We start from the raw sequence: 20,390 nt of genomic DNA, 5'->3' as shown, positions 1-20,390 counted from the left end.
CTGAACCTATAAACCTATAAGCACGACTGTATAAACACAGCTAAAATCAGAATGAAAAGGTACTAAATTGTTAGCTGTACGTTTTGTACAATTAAGTGGAGTTATGCACGTTGCTGACTTTTTTCTCATTTTCGCTTTTCAAATTTAAACCGAAATCGCAGACATTTGACCCACAAAGTGAAATAAAACCGCTCCCCCCCGCCTCCCCCTTCAGTGGTAGCTGCTCTGTTGCAAAACCACCGCGGCTGTAAGTCTCTGGCAGCCTGAGCGACAGCGCTGGGGAGGACAGAAATCCTGCACCAGCAGACACACGCACAATCCTTTCTTCTCATTCCTGCCCGTGGCCAAATCTTTGTGGAATTCATCATTATTTTTCGTCTGCCAAGGAACAGAATTAGAGAGCATGAGGCTTCAAAACTATGTTCGCTAAAGACTTGTAAAAATAACATTTCCATACTGAAACAAAGCAGACTGAAGCTAATGGCCTAAACTCTTTTACTCCTAATACAAAAAAGTGGATTCCACAAACATTCCACGCCCGTGGTCACAAAGACAAAAGATGGCCCAGACAGGTTTTTTCAGAATTCCTCTGCTACCTAGGTCTTCCGAGGTGCATGTTTAAAGCCGCAGCTATCTTCAGGTGACAACTGGGAATGTAGATTTAGTCTGTTACGATACCGAAACACCTAGGGGAAAGGTGAAAGGCCAGAGACCCAGGCCGTCACCTGGATGTTTGGTTTCCACATTGAAAAAAAAAAAAAAAAAAAAAATCTGGACATTTCCAAATAGCTAGGTGTTCGATAACAAGCAGAATAAGCAACCAGAAGCTGGATGGAAAGTTTTGCTCTATGTCAAGTCAATGAATACTGTGTCCATGTGATGGCCAATACCCCCAACGCTTCCTTCCACCCGTAGCAGGGCCCAGTTTATGGGGAAAGGCAGCAATCCCTTTGAACCCCGGCCTTCACAAAGGCAGCCCATGAACTACAACTCACCGTAAGCCAAGTGTCATTAGGATGCACAGAGCCTTACTATCCCATGCCAGACCCCCTTTTCCGGCAGGTTCCTTGGGTCTCTGAGCCAGGCCTCTGGAGGTGTGCACAAACTGAGCTTCCACGTGTCAAGGGCTGTGGCCCTCACTGCTGCTTATCACCACGCAGATGTGGAGGCAAATGCCTGATTAATAACTCCTGAAGTTTGCTTTTCAGGAGGTGTCCAGAGAACAGGGCGAGGCAAGCTCTGATCCCACCTAGCACGCAACTTCAGCAACTCTTTCCCTCCAGTCCGTGAACAGTGCATGGATCTCCCAGGGCAGGGAGGAGAAAATTAGAAAATGCAAGGCTGTCCTCAGACACTGGAAGGGGCTCAGAAAGGCACTCTGGGGGCCGACTGACAGCAGGGTCACTGCCTTTCGAATTTCACTCTTTAAAAATCTTATGACCTTCCTCAAAAAGCTGAATGAAGAATCACCAGATGACCCAGCAATCGCACTGCTCAGTTTATACCCAAAGGAACCGCAAGCAAGGACTCAAACAGATACTTGAGCACGCCATGTTCAAAGCTGCTTCATTCACAAGAGCCAAAAGGTGGAAACATCCCAAGGGCCCATCAACAGATGAACGGATACACAAAATGGGGCCTATCCATATAATGGATTATTATCCAGCCCTAAAAAGCAATAACAACATATCCGAACCCAGAGAGAGGGACAAATATCCTATGATTCCACTTACACGAAGTACCTACAACAGGCAAATGGAGAGACAGAAAGATTAGAGGTTACTAGGGCCTGGGGGGTGGGGGGGCAGGAAAGAGGAATGGAGAATTATTACTTAACGGATACACAGTTTCTGTTTGGGGTGATGAAAAATAAATGACAAATTTTATATTCTGTATATTTTACCACAATTTTGAAAAATCCCACGGATCCGATGCCCAACGTTGCTCTCAACAGTATACCTTGGGCTGACTGATACTTACATGTTCTTGGGATGCCCTTACTACCTCCGTGTTTCTGATTTTTCAAGTGTTTTTTATAAAAACACGGAACCACATTTGAAGAAAGCAGTTTAGTAAGAGCATGAACTTTGGAGGAAAACCACCTGGGTCCAAATGGCAGCTCTGCCACCAAGGCGCCACGTGACAAGTCTCATCTATAAAAGGGGCGAAATAACAGTCCCCCTCTTTGGGCGGCACAGGGGACCCAGGGCAGTGACACGGGTGAGCAGTCACTGCACGCTGGCTGATGGCCACATACACCTGCTTCCTCATCACAGACAGCCCGATCTGGGATGAAAGCTGAAATGCCTTGGCTGAGAAAGAGCTCAGCAAAATATAAATGTATGAAGAAGGACATTAGTCGTGATTTTTCCAAAGAAACGTACTTTGGGATTAAGCATAACATTTAATCAAAAGTCTCTAATACGACACCTAAGTAACCTGGAAAATGTAAACCTAATGAACCTACCCAGCAAAACCACCAGTTTAGTTGTGATTATGAGAAAACAGGTTTTACCTCATCTTGTCTTGGGCCTGAAACATACCAGGAAACTGACAGTCCAGAGCAGGTGATGCTTCACCCTGCTCAGGGGTCCACAGGAGTTCTCCCCTCCAGGAGGCCTGAGGCCATGTCCTCTTGTGCCCGTCCCCCAGCCAGATGGAGGGGAGTGCTGGATCCTGTGATCTCTCTTGGTTCTTTGGCAGTTACTAAGTGGCATGAAAGGCAGTTTTTAAGAATACTCTTCCCCTCTACGCTTGAGACACTACCTAGGAATGAAGTCGGGAACTGAGGTGGTCTATTAATTACCTTGGTCTTCTTGGTTTCTGCATAAAATGGTAATTACTGTTCAGAGCCCTTTGAAATATCTAGCCTTTTGGTAACCTCGTCCTAAAAAAAAAAAAGATCTGTGCTATTGTTTAGGATAAAAAAAATGGTTGGTGGTTATGCTACTAAATCACAGTTGGAAGGGATCAGATGTTCAAGACTATCCATTCAAACTTCATTTTAAGGATAGGTGACCTAAAAGAAGAGCTTCAACAACTTGCCCACAGTCAAGACTGATGAAAGAGCCCAGGCAGGAGTACAATTAGGGAGATATAGTTATGCTTCAGGTCAACCTTTATCACCATAAATAATAACATCCACCCAGCCTTTGCCCACATACTAAGAAAAACAATAATATGACTCTTAAATCACCTAAGGAAGGCTCAGCATGAGTTCTTTGATAAATAAGACTGAACAACAGCATACCAAAGAGCTCTCTTGGTCATTTTAATTAAAAGGAGCTTTCTGTCCCATTTCGTAATTCTCTTTGATTTTGTTTTGGGTTTTTTCGGGTTCCCTTCGCCCTTCACTGGCCACCATTTCAAAACAAGCTGTAACACAGTGGATGAGGGCCAAGGTGCCTGATCCATAAACAGGTAGAAACAGCTAGACCGACAGCTGAGCTAGGCAGACAGAGCGACCATGGTTTATGGAATGAGATTTATCAAGAAAAAAAAAAATCACAGAAATAACACACATTTGTTTGTGGAAACTTTCAGGTCTTGCTTTCTGGAAAAATACATCTTGGAAAACTTGACACTTCGCTTCTTCGTTATATACGGTGGCAAAGGGATGGGAGTCAGGGGAGAGGGACATTTGGACATGGGGCTGTCCGCGTGTCAATGGGGTCTCTGCTTTGGGGGGGATTCTCTCAGGCCGAATGTTGGAGAAGCACCAGCCAGGGGGCTTGGACTCGTGGTGCGGGTGGGGCTGCCAGCCTCTGTGACCACCCAGGACTTCATGACCTGGGGGCCTGGAGTGCGTCTAACACATCATTAGCAAGGCTTATGCTGTAGGTAACTATGTTTTCCCAGGAGATGAGAGATCTCTTTCCCTTTCAAATCCCAGAAGCCCGTGGGGCTCGACGGAATTCCTGAAGGAACCAGTATCCCCCAAATCAACGTCCTACACCACAACTGCTGTGAAAACTCCTTACTCAACCCAGGTCGACCACCTTTGCGCTTGATGGACTGACACCCCCACCACAGCCCAGGGCGCTCAGACATGGCCACGGTCTCTTCTCCAGAGGAAGTCCAACAGGACCAGAAATGTGCCCGCCTCACCGCCAGCCAGCACACCACCTTCCAAAGGTTCCAATGCTCTCCCCCCTCCTTGATCTTTTTTTTTTAACAGCAAAATGTACTTTATCTTTTTTCAAGATCTTGTTTTTTAAGGAATCTTTACACTCAATGTGGGCCTCGAACCCACACCCCCAATCAAGCATTACATGCTCTACCAACTAAGCCAGCCAGGCACCCTGTAGGCAAAATAGCCTTCAGAATTTGTGTTCCCATGCACTCAAATCCCCACTCTCTTTCACTCCAGAAATGGCTCCAACATGAAACGACAAAAAATCCTTTGGTCTGGGCCTCCACGCGAACAGGTTAAAGGTACTCTGCGAAAGGTTCCCCCGCTTTGCTTTTAGAACCCAGGCGCTCTTCGGTTAGTGGAATGTTGCCCTCGGTGATTAAAACTGAACTGCACCTGCTAAAAATCAAGCAGTATTTCCTCATCAGGCACCCTTAGTCTTCTAGCGCATTTATAATCACTAATTCAGATTTGCAAAAAGCTCCTTACCCATAATAATGATGTTGGTCCTATTTATTTTGAGACCACGAGTTTCTGGAGGCTCATCAACTCTTTTTACTTTTTTCCAAGGCTGTCTTAAATGAGGAAACTCGTTAACCGCCAGGATTTTGACCACCACTCTTATACTTTGGTTGTATTGAAATGAAATCATTGGAACTGCATCATTTATGTTCCCGGAGAGCATTCGGTGGTTTGAACAATCCCCAGGGCCACAACTGTAAGTCGTTTTAACTCCTCCTTTCCAACCAGCACCCACCTAAGGAAATCTTTGTCTTATCAGCCTTTACAAAAAAAGCAAGCCAACCTTCCCATCTCACGGTGCCTGGTGTAAGTACTGACCTCAGAGCAAAGAGACAAAGCACCCTCCTGCCTTCTGCTCCCACCAACAAGCAGGCAAGCAGGAGTCATGGAAGACAGGCCAAGCATGTCTATTTCCACAGCTTCCAAGGCATCCACCTCGCAGCAGATAAACCTCACACCTGTCGCACATGCAAATTGCCCCATGTCCACGCTTAGAAATTCACTCCCAGGCTTTCCCCGTTGTCCTCTGGGTTTTGGCTTCTGGATATTTTTAAATGTTAACACAAAGTCAACCATTTTTGTAGAAGAAAACAACCCTTTTAAAGATGAGAATTGGGTAGGGTATTTCAGAAAGGGCTCCGGGGCACTTTTTTGTAGAGAGGAGGCCCAATGAACCACAGCAGTGATGAGGTCGGGGCTCACGTGCCCTCTCAAGTGTCGTCGGGGTGTCGTGGACACAGCTGTAGCAGAAAAGTCCATCTACCAAGAAACCCTCTTTGACCTGGTTCTTCAGAACCTAGGGTCCAGTCTAGAGTGTCCCCCTGCAGGTTGCCCAGATGGCTCCCGCTGATCCTAGGTCTCCTGATGTCCATGCCCTTGGGGAATTCATCTCCTCCCCTAATGATCTGCTGAATAACAGAAAACAGCCAAGGTGGTCAGAGGTCACATCCATGATCAGGTTACCAAAGGCTGTGACTCCTTTCTTCTTCACACGCTACTTCTTCTTGTCCGCTCTCCCTGAGGGGGGCCAGCTACCACATGAAGAGGCCTACGGGGCAAGGAACTGAGGGCAGCCTCCAGCCCATAGCCAGTGAGGAACTGAGGCCCTCAGCCCAACAACCTGCAAAGAAGTGAGTCTGACAACCCCGGGAATGAGACTGGGAGCAGGTCCTTCCCCACAGCTGATCCTACAAATGAGACTCCAGACATAACCGAAATCTTAGTCCTATAAGAGACCTCGCCATGGAAGGCCCAACTAAGCCACACCTGGAAAACTGTGATAAAAAATGTTGTTTAAAGCTACTGCACCTTGGGGGAATTTGTTACACAGTAATAAGTAACCAATGCACCGACTCACGGACTCATGCTATCCAAAGGGACCAAAGAATGTCATAGGGAAATTCCTTCAGCCTTCCTCACATACTACATTCCTCAAGGCCTCCCCTTCCATACTAAATAATGCAGAGACTCCACGTCTCTCTTCCTGAGACACCCTTCCTTCAAACTCAGCCCAGGTTCCCTTCCTGACCTCTGTTATCCTTAGCCTTCCCAAGAGCCAACATCCTCTCTCCCTGCACGCCCACAGGACAACATGCTCTTCTGACTTTGGCCCACTCAGATCCCGGCTCTCTGGTCTGCCTTCCCTTCTGGACGAGGAAGCCCCGTGAGCTGAGGCTGTGCGCTGTCCAGCCCTCGGAGGGTGCCTGCCCCCAAGGATGCTCATCGACATCCGCTGACTGGATGAACAAGAGCCTGAACGGGCATTTACAGGCCTCTTTAGGGAGACGGCTGTCAAGGTCCACCTCCCCCAGAGCGGGGGAGACTATACTTCACCACCTTCTGTGATGGGCTCTCCAGAGCCTTGCAGACGGAGGACAGAGATGGCCTGTCACCATGGAAGCATTCTCTCTTCATAAACACTATTTCATACCCAGCGTCTGAGCCAAGTCCATCCGTACTCACACAACCCTGCTCAAACAGGGCAAGGATACTGACGCTTCTCGGATTCTGCTTCAGTTTTAGTTTTATAGACTATAAAGCATATAGAAAACAGACTCTCAACTTTCTACCCTCCTGTTATTAAACTCTTCTCGCATAAAGAACAATGCCAATGGGGATTGTGCTTTTAAAGTATGTGCGAGTCCAGGAAAACGGTTTTAAAAGATCAACCGTGGAAATGACCGATGAGGGGAACGACAGATTTTTTTTTTTTTTTTAAGATTTTATTTATTTATTTGACAGAGAGAGAGGGAACACAAGTAGGGGGAGTGGGAGAGGGAGAAGCAGGCTTCCCGCAGAGCAGGGAGCCCGATGCAGGGCTCGATCCCAGGACCCTGGGATCATGACTTGAGCCAAAGGCAGACGCTTAACCGACTGAGCCACCCAGGCACCCCAACAACAACTGATTTAAAAATATATATATATTTTCCTTCCGGTTCCTGCTACCTTTCAACCACTTAAAAAAGAGATTCATAAAAACGTAAGAAAGAGAACATTTTGAAAACTTCATTCTACCTTATAGCCTCCAATGCGATGTTCCTGCTTAAAGTCCTTTCCATTCTTCAGCCACCGCATAGTTGGTGCTGGATTTCCCCCAGCCGGACAGCGAAACTTGACAGTATTGGCCGCAGGGACGGCATGAAGTCGCTTTTCCATCTTTTCTGTGTTGGTCCAGTATGGTGCTCCTGGGGTGGAAAACACGGTTACAATGTACAGAGAAGGAGAGCTTCATTTCCATAACAGGGAAGATAATGTTACTTTGTAAGTGAGCGAGCTGACATTCTCAAAAATCTTTGGGTAATATTTACATTAGGAAAAAAGTTTTCTGAAGTCTAGCAGATGGCCTAGCAGAAGGTCCCTGGAGATGGACTGCTTGTTAGTGTGTGTCTCTTAACAGGGAAAAAGTGTTTGAGGTACCTTCTCTCCCTTGTTCCTAGGGCCAGAATATAAATTCGTGGCAAATCATGTTTTCAAATGCTACTTTATATAGACAGTAACAACACATACAGTAACTAACAACAGCTGAGTCCTCCAAAATGTATCATTTTAGATCAATCACCACACCTAGCAAATGATCACATACACACACAAGGTGTGCTCGAAGCCAAGTCAGTTTAGCCACGGAAGCTGTAAAGAATAATCAATAATATAACTTACTATCCTAAGATGATAAATTATTCAGGGAGGCATCATTAATTTCCCAGTACTTTATATGACAAACCAGAAAGCCCTATCACTAACTATGTTTTAATTTTTTTAATGGAGAAAAGATTTTTCAGCGGTTGTGAATGCCATAATTCTACCACCATGTCTAAACAGGTAAAACTTAACAGGAGGCTATCGATTACATGTTATGTGAAGGTGAGCCCTCTAAATGACCCGCAAAGTCATGGATACAAGTGATTCTTTAAACTCAAGAGAAGAGATAACTTTTTAAATTGCCAAACAAAGGACATTTTATCTAAGTATGAACCACAGCAACGATCCAGAATACCACGTAAATTCTTCATGTCTGCCAACAGCAGCTAATGAGCACTATTGAGTGAGGGCTTCTTATTTGCCAAACCAAGCTCTAAAAGCTGTTACACGTTTAGCATATTAATCCACCAATCTGATGAAAAAGGCATATATTATAATCAGACACCAATCTGATGAAAAAGGCATTATTATAATCCTCGTTCACAGACAAGGAAACTGAGGCACAGAGAAGCTACAAAGCTAGGAAGAAGTGCAGGCAGATTTGAGCCAAGGCAGTCTGATTCCAGAGCCCACTGTCTTTGCCCCTACTCTCCATGGCTGGTAAGAACCAGCTTCTCCAAGGGGTCAAAATCCATACCTTCAACCACTCTGATGTTAAAGACCGGAGTCCAGGACAGCCAGCCCTTGCCAAAGGCACAGTGCCTTCTTGATTACTGCCCAAAATTTCCACTCAAATCTCGTATAGCTATTTAACTTTTCACATGTATGTTTCTGTCTTAGCAAACTGGGAGCCAAAATTTCCCTAAAGCATCCATCAACAGGGCCTTGCACCTTCTAGAACATTCTATAACACTGAAATCCTAGAAGACTGATTCATAACTGTGTTTACCACTGATGAGGGTTAGACTGAGCAGCAGCACACACATTTCACAAACCAGAGACAAACGGGTCCAGGCAGGGGTTTTGTCTCTGATGTGGATTTACAGGTCTCCTCCTCTATTCTGTGGATGACAGAGCTGGCTCCCGGCAGGGGGGGCGGGGGGTTAACAATCCCCTTCACTTAACAGCCAGACTCTCATGGCAGAATGAGGAATTGGAAAAACTGCGTTCAAAACACCTACCCTTGTTTGCCTCACCCTTGCTCTTGAAACCTGACTATAAAAGGTGGAGCTGAGATTTCTTAACAAGGGCATGCTGAATCTTCTTTATCCTTGTTTATCTAAGTATCAGTGTAGATGTAGATGGTGTCTACACAATGCCAAGACCATGCAGGCAAGGCAAAACTGAGGTGGTCATGTGTACCAGAGAAAAGAAAGGCCAGAGCAGGGCCAGGAGGAGAGCCAAGGGAATAAGAACGGGGTTGCATGCTTTCCTCTGAATCCAGTTGTATCTGCAATGAGTAGGCAACTTGGTGGCCATTTGGCTTTGGGTGTCGAATGCCCATAAACACACCCACTCTTTTGAGGGCTCACCGGGGAGTACTTGATTGCTATTCATCACAAGACTCCCAGAGCCTGGCATATACTGGAACAATTTCAATAATCTTTCATTTTAAAAGCTTCTACTTAGAAAAATCCATCCACAGCACAGCCACTAAAAAGAAACCATTAAGAGCACAAAATAAATAATGAGCTTTGTCGCTACACAAAGACTTTTATAAATCTGACCTAAATGAAAAGCATACCTCATGCTGTCAGGTGTCTATACTCATGTCATTTGTTTAAGTAAACACAATGGCCTATTCATATGAATTAGCTAAATATTAATGTAGTAACTTTGAGAGAGCATCAATTACAGCTGAGCTGATCCTTTGGAATGTCTTTTCATTTTCGTATAAAAGAAATCAACAGATATGTGCTTACATTCCATTAGGCATGATTTGTACATTCCCTAAAATGTTAAAAAGTTAAGATTTGGTTGAAGGAACGAGGAACGTTGCCGGAGCGAAGCTGTCAGGGAGGCTGTAACCCACACAGGGATCACCCCAGACCATATGAGCCCGCACGGTCATGGCCTGTGGCAACATCACACTGACAGCCGGCACCTTTGTCTTGGCACCTAAGGAATGATTCAAGGACAAGGGTGAAAAGAATTTTGCTGGAATTTCTGGCAGGAAGCCACTTCCCTGGGGTAAAATTTCAATCGTCAAAACTGCACCTATAAAATCTGCTCGTGCAAAATAGATGCACGGCCATGAAGCAGGGTATGAGCACCCAGCTTGTCATCTAAAATCGCAGGGATGCCAGGTGGGCGGGGCACTGTAAAATCTAATCAACAGAGTAGAAACCGATCGCCTACACGGCTACCCCTCGAAACCTACATCTGCAACACTCTCTTTTCCTGAATACCTGTAGATAGTGACTCGACAGAAAAGCCACTGAGCCAAGTTTTCCAGGTTCTCTGTGTGGCAGTGGTGGGCCACCCCAACGCTCTGCCCAGTCCCACTCACATCACACAAGACAACACACTTCTGTGACCAAACTTTCCTTGAAGATTTTGGCTCATGAATTTTTTTAACGTGCATGATGCTAGAGGGGAGGAATTTTTATTTTATAATGGCTCCTCCTGAAATAACCTAGTTTTATGTGGAGCCTGAAAGGTCTAGAAAAATAATGAGACTGTAGGACTAGCCCTAGCTGCACTTTCTTCATCGGTGGCCTCATGTCCTCCGCGAACTTTATTTCCTGCCAAATTTGCAGTCTGGACACACGGAAATGCCAGCACTACCACCCCCCCAACACACACCCCAAGAACAACAACGCAGCTGGTGAGAGACCAGGACCAGGCTCCTCTTTTCATACCGTGGGTTAACTTTCACTTGCAGAAGGAACTCACCTAACAAATTAATGATTTACAAAAGCAAGATGGCCCTTGCACATAGTAGGTGTTCAGTACAAACCTTTCCTCAACAACTTTATAAAAGATGAAACCTGCAGGCCAAGGCTACATCACATTTCAAAGAAGTCTCTGAGCATCTACTTAATGAATCCTCCCTGGCATAATCTTAGGGATGTAGGAGGAGTGAGTTTAAAGTCAATCCATAGAAAAGGAATGGTGATAGAAATCTCGGATGGCGTGAAGAAATGAATTCTACTAAATCAGAGGTAAGCAAGCTGACCTATAGGATAGGTGGGTCCCTTCTGCTCTGACATTCTCAGATCTTCTGATGTAACGTGTAGCAAAAGAATGATGCTCTCTTAGTCATTAAATACTAACACTGAGCTTAAAGGAACAGTAAAACCCAGGCAAAAAATAAGTAAGTAAAATCCCGTCAAGGAATACTATACCTACTCAATATCATTTTCTACACTGAAACAGTTATTGTATATTAGTGAAAATGCTAATAAAATTTTACTTTAATATAGCAGTATTCCCTTAAGATGTGCTGGTTAAACAGAGATGTATAACCCCACAAAAACTTCCCTCAACGTTCCTTCAACCTACCACCTCCATCCCACAGTGAATATTCATCACATTCCTTTACTAGGCCTCCTCTTTGTCATTTACGTATTTCCATCACCAGGGTGTCTCCATACTGAGATGTATCCCTTTCAATGTCTGCTGACAGTAAGAGTAGAGCATCTGAAGGGTACAGCTTGAGGCGCCTTCAGCCCATGGAGTAGGCACTCAAGTGTTTATTGGATGGATGGATGGATGGATGGATGGATAGATGGACGGATGGACAGACAGAGAGATGGACAAATGTACCAGATGGACAACTGCTAAAAGCTTGAGCTATAAAATGAGGGAGTTGAACTGAATGTTCTGGTATGGTAAGGTCCCTCCACGTCCTAACATTCTGTCCAGGTATTCTAGGCAGATATTGATTTTGTCAACACATGGTAGGATTAGAGGGTTTCTCTTGACCATGCAATCAAAAACATGGGCTGCCCCTACAGAAGCCCTTACATGCCCCAGTATGTATCTCAACATGGACATCTAAGGTCTATGGTCTCCTCTCTTTCTGAAATCAAAAAGAGAATACAGCCCAGTGGTTTAAAGGAAAAACATGGAATCATATTACCACTGTACCAATAAGCCTCAGTCACCATCTGGTCCAATGGCTGATGTGATCAATGTCACCCAGAAAGGTCAAGTGATCTGATCAAGGTTGCATGGCCAAGGCCAGGCTGAGGGAAGACCCAGGCCTCCAGCTCCCTGGGCAATGCTCTTTCAACCACTCCAGGCTGCCCTTTGAACTCTCCCATGGTAATTAAGTCAAAAGTTCAAGATTTATGTGAGCTGTGGACCCTGATGACTGCCAACTGTATTTTTATTGATGCAAAAATAAAAAAACACAGCCTGTTTCAGCTCCTAGATTAAGTCTCACAAACTCCCTAAAGCCCCACTAAGGCCTCTGTCTTAAGTCTATAATTAGGGTCTTTAAAAATATCACTAATCAGGACATTTGAATGCTTTGACCCTGACTGGGGTGGGGGTGGGAGGATGTCTCTGAGCTCCACCCCCATCCTTCCAGTAGACTGAGGTTCATCTGTTTTCAGTTTTGCATAAATTAAGAGAAAACAAATCTAACAAAATACAGCGATGTGAGTGCGTGCATGATTATGGGGGCGGCGGGCTTTATATGAGAATCTCATTAAAAACAACAACTTGCTGACCAGTGAGGCATTTGATAAGAAACACATTAAAACAAACCAGGCAAGTGACTCTCATTTGAAATGCCTGAGTCCACTGGGAGACCAGCTGCCCCGTGGGAGGTTCCTAGGATCTGCCTTCAAAAGAAAACCCTCCACTTATTCGTTATGCTGGTTGACCACAGGGGAGGCCAAGAAAGAGATCATTCAATCCAACCTTCCGGACAGAACACCATCCCTGGGCTTTTGTGATAAAACACCCAAACCAATTTAGGATGAGGTTTTCATTACGAAGGAATGTCAAAAAAATTCAGGAAGCCTGGGTGCTTTGGGTTTATTATTATTATTATTATTACTATTATTTTTAATTCCTGGAAACTGCCACACAACATTTACCAACTTAGATATAATCTCTACTAAGTAAAAATCCCAATTAGACCAAAGGTGACGGTAAACTGTTATTATCAGCGGGTTAATCAACAAAAGGAGTATGGAATCTCAGGCCAAGTTCCTTCATTTTCCCTAGCCAGTTCCAAAAAATTGCCTTTCTCGCTGACACAGAGTATGGGTACGTGCAGGTCTCAACAGGAATGAAATCAAAATAGAAAACTGCCTTGTCTCTCTCTTCACTCAAGAGAAAGAACCACTCCAGGAGCAAAAATCTTGACAAAGATGCCTTGCTATGATTATCCCTCTAGTTCAGCAGTTAACCTGAACTTTGTCAATCATGATCTTCCCGAGAACTAAGTCTCCAGCTTTTCAGAAATATTAATCACTTCAACACAAGCTTGAGGTAATAAAAATCACTCGAGGAAAAAAAAAATGGACATGCATGTCTACTTATTAGTTGCCAGATAACCCATTAAGACACATGTACCTAGGGGAGGCAAGGACTAATTAAGTTACGCTTTCCCTGCTGAAGTAGAAATTCTGAACCTTTCAAAACCCTCAACCTGGATGCATTTCAAAAATCAGCATTTGAAATCGCAACTTTCTGTCCCAGAAAGTCTGTTTCACTAAAGGGCATATGTAAGCAGCATTATTTCCTGGCAGCCAGGCTTGTAATGACATCACAGGATTGTTCCACTCAGGGAAACGTCTAGCGCTGGTAAGGTGTGAGGTCATCAGCTAGTCAGCTGCTAAAATATGACCTGAGAATGCCCTTCACATCTGTGAGGGAAGGACCGGACTTAAAAGGCAAGAGAAAAGTCAGGTCAATCAAACCAGCCCATTGCACAGATTTTCAAAGCATGTGCAACAGGATGTGAATGAATGCTGTATTTTAAAGAGGGTCTTATGGTCAATAAGTTTGGAAAACCCTGGGAAAGGCCAAAATTAAACAGATGTTTTACCATTGAACACTGCAGAGTTGTAGTATGCTGACTGACGGACACTTTAAGTCTGAGAAAAGGGTCCTAGGAGGAGGTATTTTTCAAATTCATTTCAAAATACAACTCCTTGGCACAGAATTATTCTGGACTGGGGTTCCAAAGGGATATACTTTGGGAAACACCAGCTTATTCTCTTAAGGCACAGACCAGACCTGAGCATTACCGCTTGTCATGAGACCCATAAAAGATGTACAGGAGGACTGTAATTTCACAGAATACTCCCTCAACATCCAGGCTAGTCCTTGCCTTCCAAAGTGGTCTACCCGGAAAGGCGGGTCTGAGACACGATGCGACACGGCCCGTGATGACAGAGAACAGAACATGGGAACTTTCAAAATCAAGCCACTCAATCTGCTTGCGTGAGCGAGGAAATCTCTACAGGGGAGCCCACTTTTGAGCTGAGCCGGGTCTTGTACGATGGTGTGAGAGTTAAAGTCAACCCTGAATATCGTGAAACATCCCTGTAAAAAAATCAGATCAGACGTACTTCCACGGCCAAACTTCAACAATCTTGCCTTAATTTTGGACTTATTTTTGCCCTTGTATTTGCCTGCCATGCTTTTTGTACTCTGTACAAAATTTAAGAACTCCACCAGGCAGATAAGCGTGCCTTCTTACAGCTAACCACCAAATCAGATAAACAAAAATCTAGCATACCAGGAGAGAGAATGACCTGCAATATATTTTTCAAGCCATCGGCTACAGAACTAACATCTACCAACCCAAAAAGAAAAAAAAAACTTCAGACAAGCCCAGAAATGTGACTGTCAGCAGAAGATCACTGGAGCATCATTTGTTAACTTCACTGAAGAGGAACTTTCAAACACCCCCCAGTGGCATTTCCAGACAATCAGAAGGCACCAGAGGAATGAATCTGGACACACGGGTGTTTTCCAGGTGGCTGAAAATGCATGGAATTCGGTGCTTCTACAATTTTCCCTAGTAATCAGGTCAGGCATTTGACACTAGAGCTGGCAAAAAATTGTTTTAATGGCAACATCCCCTTCCCCGCCTTGCCAATTACCCTGGCCGTGGCATTCCTCTGTCCACACAGGCCACAGCTGCTTAATCTCCGCTGCCCCAGGCTGCACCTGTGAACCAGACCAGCCTAATCACACCAACAGATGGCAGAGGCCAAGTAGCCAGCTTAGAACTGCTATCACTTTAAATCGCATCTAATGTTTCACAGGCACCAAACAGAGGCAGTTCCCGACAGCAGTATCTCCCTGGTACAGCTAACACCAGCCCTTAATCACTGCAGAGCACCCATCGTGGGGCAGACCTGGTGTCATTCGAGAGCTAATTACAAAGAACCTTGGTCCCAGGGTGAAGGTATGGCATTCATTAAATGCGCTCCACTCCCTGGCCCATCTGCAAAGGCACTGGGAAGATGGGACTAGTGTTCAGGAGGAAAACCTGGAGGTCCGTGGCAGGTAATCCTTCCCAATCGTCAGAAAGAGGTTCAGTTCACTCGGTCTACTTGTTATATAACCTATACCTTGCTGTTACATTGTACTGCTTCCCAAGTATTCCTGGCAACATGCTATGAGACTTGGTTCAGCAGGACGATGCAGCTTGCAGACATGTCAACACAACCCAGCTGCCGCCGGAGTCTGAGATCCCACGTGGGGGCACCACTTGAGGGCTGTAAACAACACTGCACCCCCTTTGTCACCCTGGGGACTGGGAGAGGGGCGCTGTGATTCAACATGCAACAGGCCTACAAGTGAATGGCAGTTTTGCCTTTTGCTCACTGAATCATGAATTTCCGATCAATAACACAGGAATAATACCTTTCTCTACCTTATGGGGCTTGGGGCGGGGGGGGGGGGGGGGGGGGGCATTGCCTGAGCCAGCAACCAGCACGGAGCTTGCCCAAAGCAGGCCCTCCAAAGCACGGTCTTTTATTGCCTCCTCTGCTAGAGCCAAAGAACTAATAATAGGGAATGAGTGATGTCTTCTGATGTACCAGGGTTTTGTTATTAAATAGTAATAACAACTTTGTTAGAAGGTTGGTACGAATCACAGAAGACAGTTTCACTCACCCACTGTTTTATAAATAAGAGCTCTTAACAGTAAACCCCTGCTCAAGGCACATCGACATGTGTGAATCCCTAAGTCAGAGCTTCTCACTCTTCACTGTACAGGAGAATCACTCCCGGGGTTTCTAATTCAGCGCCTCTGAGGTGGGGCCTTGGCATTTTCATTTCCAGTAAGTTCTTAGAGCTGATGCTGATGCTAGTGATCCAGGCCCTAAGTTTTCTCTTGCCAAAACAGTGAAAACTATAGACCAAAACATTTCCCTTCTTGCCTAAGCTGCTAGGAGACTCAGGGACAAATGCATTTCCCCACTTAACACATTGTCCCAGGTCCCTAACAGCACTGATTTTCTCGTCTTCCCTTAAAGAGCCCTGGGCCTCTTTTAATAACTAATTGTCTTATTATTTAGGCCTTGTTTAAATTTATTAAACTGACGAAAATCCTTTTGAAAACATGTAGAATATAACACCTGAACAAAGAATGCCAGTGACCAGTCTAAAATCAGTTTGGGAACACACAAGCCATGTTATCGGAAAGACGGAAGGCTCTATTTTATCTTCTTTCTTGAACAAACAAACACACTCTTCTGAGCGCTGTGCAAATACAAACTCATCTAATCCTCGTTAACAACTCCAATGGACACTGTAACTATTCCCATTTTATAGCTGAAGAAACTGAGGCGCAGAAGTTAAATTACTTGCCCAAGTGACGGAGGCAGAGAGGCCACGTGCTTCTACACCAAGGCTGCCCATGTGTCACTGCTCAGCGCTAACTGCCTTTACAAAGCGAGTGGCACCTGCTGGTCCCCTTCCCTATCGCTGCCTGCAAAGTAAGGCACACCGCGGCGTTTAAAACGGCCCCGGTTTCTCAACCTCAGCACTTCTGACATCTTGGACCAGATCCTTCTCTGTTATGGGCTGTCCCGTCCGTACATTGCAGGATGTTTATTAGCAACACCCCGCTTCCTCCCACTGGATGCTACTGGCATCCCTCCTCCCCCTGTTGAGACAAGCAAACATTGCCCAATGTCCCCCAGGGGAGCGAGAAGGAGGAGAATCCCCCCCCAGCGGAGAACCCCCGAGTTAAGCCCCCCACTGTCAAAGCAAACCAGAAGATGGTACGCGGTTCGACTCGGGTGACGTCTCCGAACCGTGAGAAACCAAAGAGAGAAAGAAAATCAAGGAAAGGAAAATCGTGACCGCTTCCCAGAGAGAGTGGCTTCCGACACAGTAAGAAAGGAAGACAGGAGAAAAGGGTGTACGGCAGCACTGGTTTATTCTCAGATTAGAAAGTCAGGAGGTAGACACAGCGGAGAAAGGCAAGGGTTGTAGGGCACGCTATCCCGAAGAGCGGACGAGATGACAGGTGAGAGTCCGGACTTCCCACCAGGCTCTGCTCGCTCGGGAACCTTCCGAGGTGGCCACTACTTACTCTTGTTGTTACTGCTCTCACTGACAAAATCCTCGGAACCATCTGTGTCGTCCTCGTCATCTCCGGATGAGATGGCATCTGTATTCAAGAGAATATAGCCATGGTTGTGTTTGTGCAAAGCAAAAGGCTGCAATCACGTACAACTCAGCCCTTCCAGAGAGGGCCTTCCACAACCCGGGAGGAGCCCATGCAAAAAGTCCGAGACCGTGTTTAGCAAAGATGGTTTTAATGGCTTAAATTTTCTCTCCATGATGACAGTTGGTCTGTATTATGATTCGCAAAGCTTTCCGCTTTCACGTTATTTAAACATGCTGTCAAGTAGGATATATCAAAACTGGGTTTTAAGCTTCAAATAGCATTCAAGTCCCCAACAGATTTACTGATTGTGTTGTGATCCATCCAAAGATTCTTTCCAACACCACCTTTCAGTTCTCAGGATCCCCTTCAAGAAGGGAATTCGTCCCTAGCCAAACTTAACCCCTGTGTGGCCTTCCATCCGTTTACTAACTTCTGAAAGCGAACCTTTAAACTTGGCCACAAAGGGGGTCCGTGCAGTTCCCCCTAACTGCATGGAAGAAAAATAAAGGAGAGAAACTCACATTTTAATAAAAGGAATCCAAAATGTTCCACATCAAATTTCAATACTGGATTCTAAATGCCAAGGATGCCAGCAGTATGGGTGGCGGAGGGAAGGGGGCTGAAGATGTGTTTTTACTTCTATAAAAGCGGACTGTCTTAAGAGGAAAATGTTACTTTTGCACATGAGAATCCTGTCATTTTTAACGACCAGCCTCTCTGGTTGAGCTGGTCCCGTGGAAGAACTTCAAAAACAAATCAATAACAAACTATGAAGCTCTGTGCGTGGCATCCAATTAGCAGCTCCCATTATGATTTCCCTTGTCCAATACAATTTGACCCAGAAAACGGCTACAGAGGGGAGAGCACGGAGGGCTCGCAGGCCAACTCACCTGTGACATTCACCATGAAGTAGACAGCCTCGCTGTCTACCGGCCTAGCCGCCGTGCAAGCATAGAGGCCGGAGTCTCTAGGCGTGGCACCTTTTATCTGCAAGTATTCCCCAATAAGCACTGTCCTATTGTTGGGCCCCAAGTGTACCCCATCCTTAGTCCAAATGATCGTGGCGGCATCTCTCAACGGACAGCACAACTCTAGCGACTCCCCGGGTGCAGCCACGTAAACTTCAGGTTGGGAGATTTGGTATTTGGTTGGCGGCTCTGCAGAAAGGTAGGAGAGAGAAGATGGAGACAGATGGGAAGGAGGAAAAGGAGAGAACGTCCAACAAAGGTCAGTGGCGGCCCGTTCATTCCTGGGAGAGGCCGTTGTTGGTTTGCAAATGGCCCCAGCGGGCGTTCGCCTCTGCCCGCGCCCGGGAATCCAGGAAGCAGCCTCGTGCACAGAGCAGACTGAGTGTCCGAAACGTGGACCAGAGGAAGCGCCCAGTGGAAGCTGCCCTGCTGAGTCTGCGCGAGCTGGGGGGCTGTAAACACACCGCCGAAACCCAGCATGGAACGATATCGTACAAGAAAACTTTTCAGTCGATTGCCAATCCAAAGTCTGCTTGCCAACTATCACACCCCGGCAATTCTATTCTTGTGGCATTTTTTTTTATTTGTAGGGACGTGTGTTTTATCATTTTTTTCATCCGATGCGACTGCATGGCTGTGTGTCTACACCTACACACACACACACACACACCCCTATTTATCTTTGTTAGACTTTGTTGTCACAAAGCCGAGCTTCTTAAAATGAAATGCCTCAAACTCAAGGGAAACTAATGAGTCCTTCTACAAAGCTGTAAGGCTCAGATCACTTTGCCGGCCTGGAGACCTAATTCTGTGCTGGGCAAGCTGGAACACCCTGTTTTTCTTCATACCAAAAAGAATGAAATGCCCCCAGACAGCCGAGAGGTGGTCTCCATATTGCACTGAAATGGATCTGGAAATGAAGCCGCTGAGCACTGTGTACCTTACCCTCCGACAGTCACAGCCGGGTCCCTCCCTGCCCGCCAGCCCCCACCAGTCCTGGGTTCCAGCCCCCTCAGACCTGTAACTCTATGTCCTTTTAGATGTATGCCTTCTTCCCTCACCTCCCCATTTACCCAATTCATCCTTCAAGGCCCAACTCATCCTGCTAGATGTGGGCTTGCCATCCATCCCCCAGGCCTGGGGTGATATGGATCTCCCCTCCTTGTTCACCTGCCCACTTCGCCCGCTTCTGGGGAAGCACCACGGATCCCATGGCCATGTCCTGTCTCCCAGGGAGACAGTAAGATCTAGACGGAGGGCTCAGGTCCCCTTGGGCGTCCCGCCCCGCCCCCAAGCATACACATGGAAGGGTCCCGTGCCAAACAGGATTGCAGTCCCCGGACATGCAGGGCAAGAGGGGACCCGTGCAACGTGTGCAAGCAGAGGTGAGAGGGAGCCACAGGTCTGTAAGGAGAGCAGCCGGAGCTGCTGGCTGGGACCCACAAGGACCCATGAATGGGCTTTCATCCCTCACAATGGGAACTGTGAATGGTACCCAGAGTCCCAGACCCAAGAAACATCAAGCTTCCCAGCTCTGGGATGGCTCCAAATCTGGGCAGCATCACAAGGCAATTGTTTTGCCCTTTTGAGTGTAGTCTGGACAAATCTCCCATGTAACAATGGAATAAAGTCACTTTGTGCCTTAGTCCCACTGTTGAAGGAACAGGGAGGACCGTGTGCCTCTGGTTCTAGAAATCCTCCACAGCACCATCATCAACGGCCAACATGGGAGGGCCAGGACTCCCCAAAGGAGCATCTCCAAAGGCACACATGCCAAGATGGGCCCAGATGCTGAAGAGGACGTGGACATAAAGGGATAACCACAACAACAAATAAGAAAAAAGTCAAATTTAACATGACAAACATACCCGGGAACAAGGGCAGAAAACCCCAACTCACAGACAGGTTACATTTCCCAAATAAGTTTGTTTTTCTCATTCAACACCTACTGAACACCTACTACGGGCCTCGCTTTACTCTGGATGCTCAGGAAGCCACAGGTCACCATGAAATCCTTGCAACACTGGTGGGACTT

General features: G+C 46.1%; 1 protein-coding gene across 16 annotated transcripts in view; it reads right to left on the bottom strand.

Moving 5' to 3' along the window:
* The window catches only part of FGFR2 (fibroblast growth factor receptor 2), a 101,019-nt gene that overhangs the window by 56,322 nt on the left and 24,307 nt on the right, over positions 1-20,390 (bottom strand). For 6 of the 16 annotated variants that reach the window (XM_036110999.2, XM_036111001.2, XM_036111000.2 and 3 more), the window contains exons 3-5: positions 18,278-18,544; positions 17,310-17,387; positions 7,169-7,338 (exon numbers count right to left, since the gene is read on the bottom strand). In XM_036110999.2, coding sequence (XP_035966892.1) covers positions 7,169-7,338; positions 17,310-17,387; positions 18,278-18,544 — 515 coding nt within the window. The remainder of the gene's footprint in view (positions 1-7,168; positions 7,339-17,309; positions 17,388-18,277; positions 18,545-20,390) is intronic. The other 10 variants (XM_036111004.2, XM_078077040.1, XM_036111005.2 and 7 more) reach the window with 2 other exon arrangements.

Source organism: Halichoerus grypus, chromosome 7 (assembly GCF_964656455.1).
Source record: "Halichoerus grypus chromosome 7, mHalGry1.hap1.1, whole genome shotgun sequence".
In the NCBI taxonomy this organism is placed as follows: Eukaryota; Metazoa; Chordata; class Mammalia; order Carnivora; family Phocidae; genus Halichoerus; species Halichoerus grypus.
Note: the sequence above shows the minus strand (reverse complement) of the source record. Positions and strands in the feature narration are given on the sequence as shown.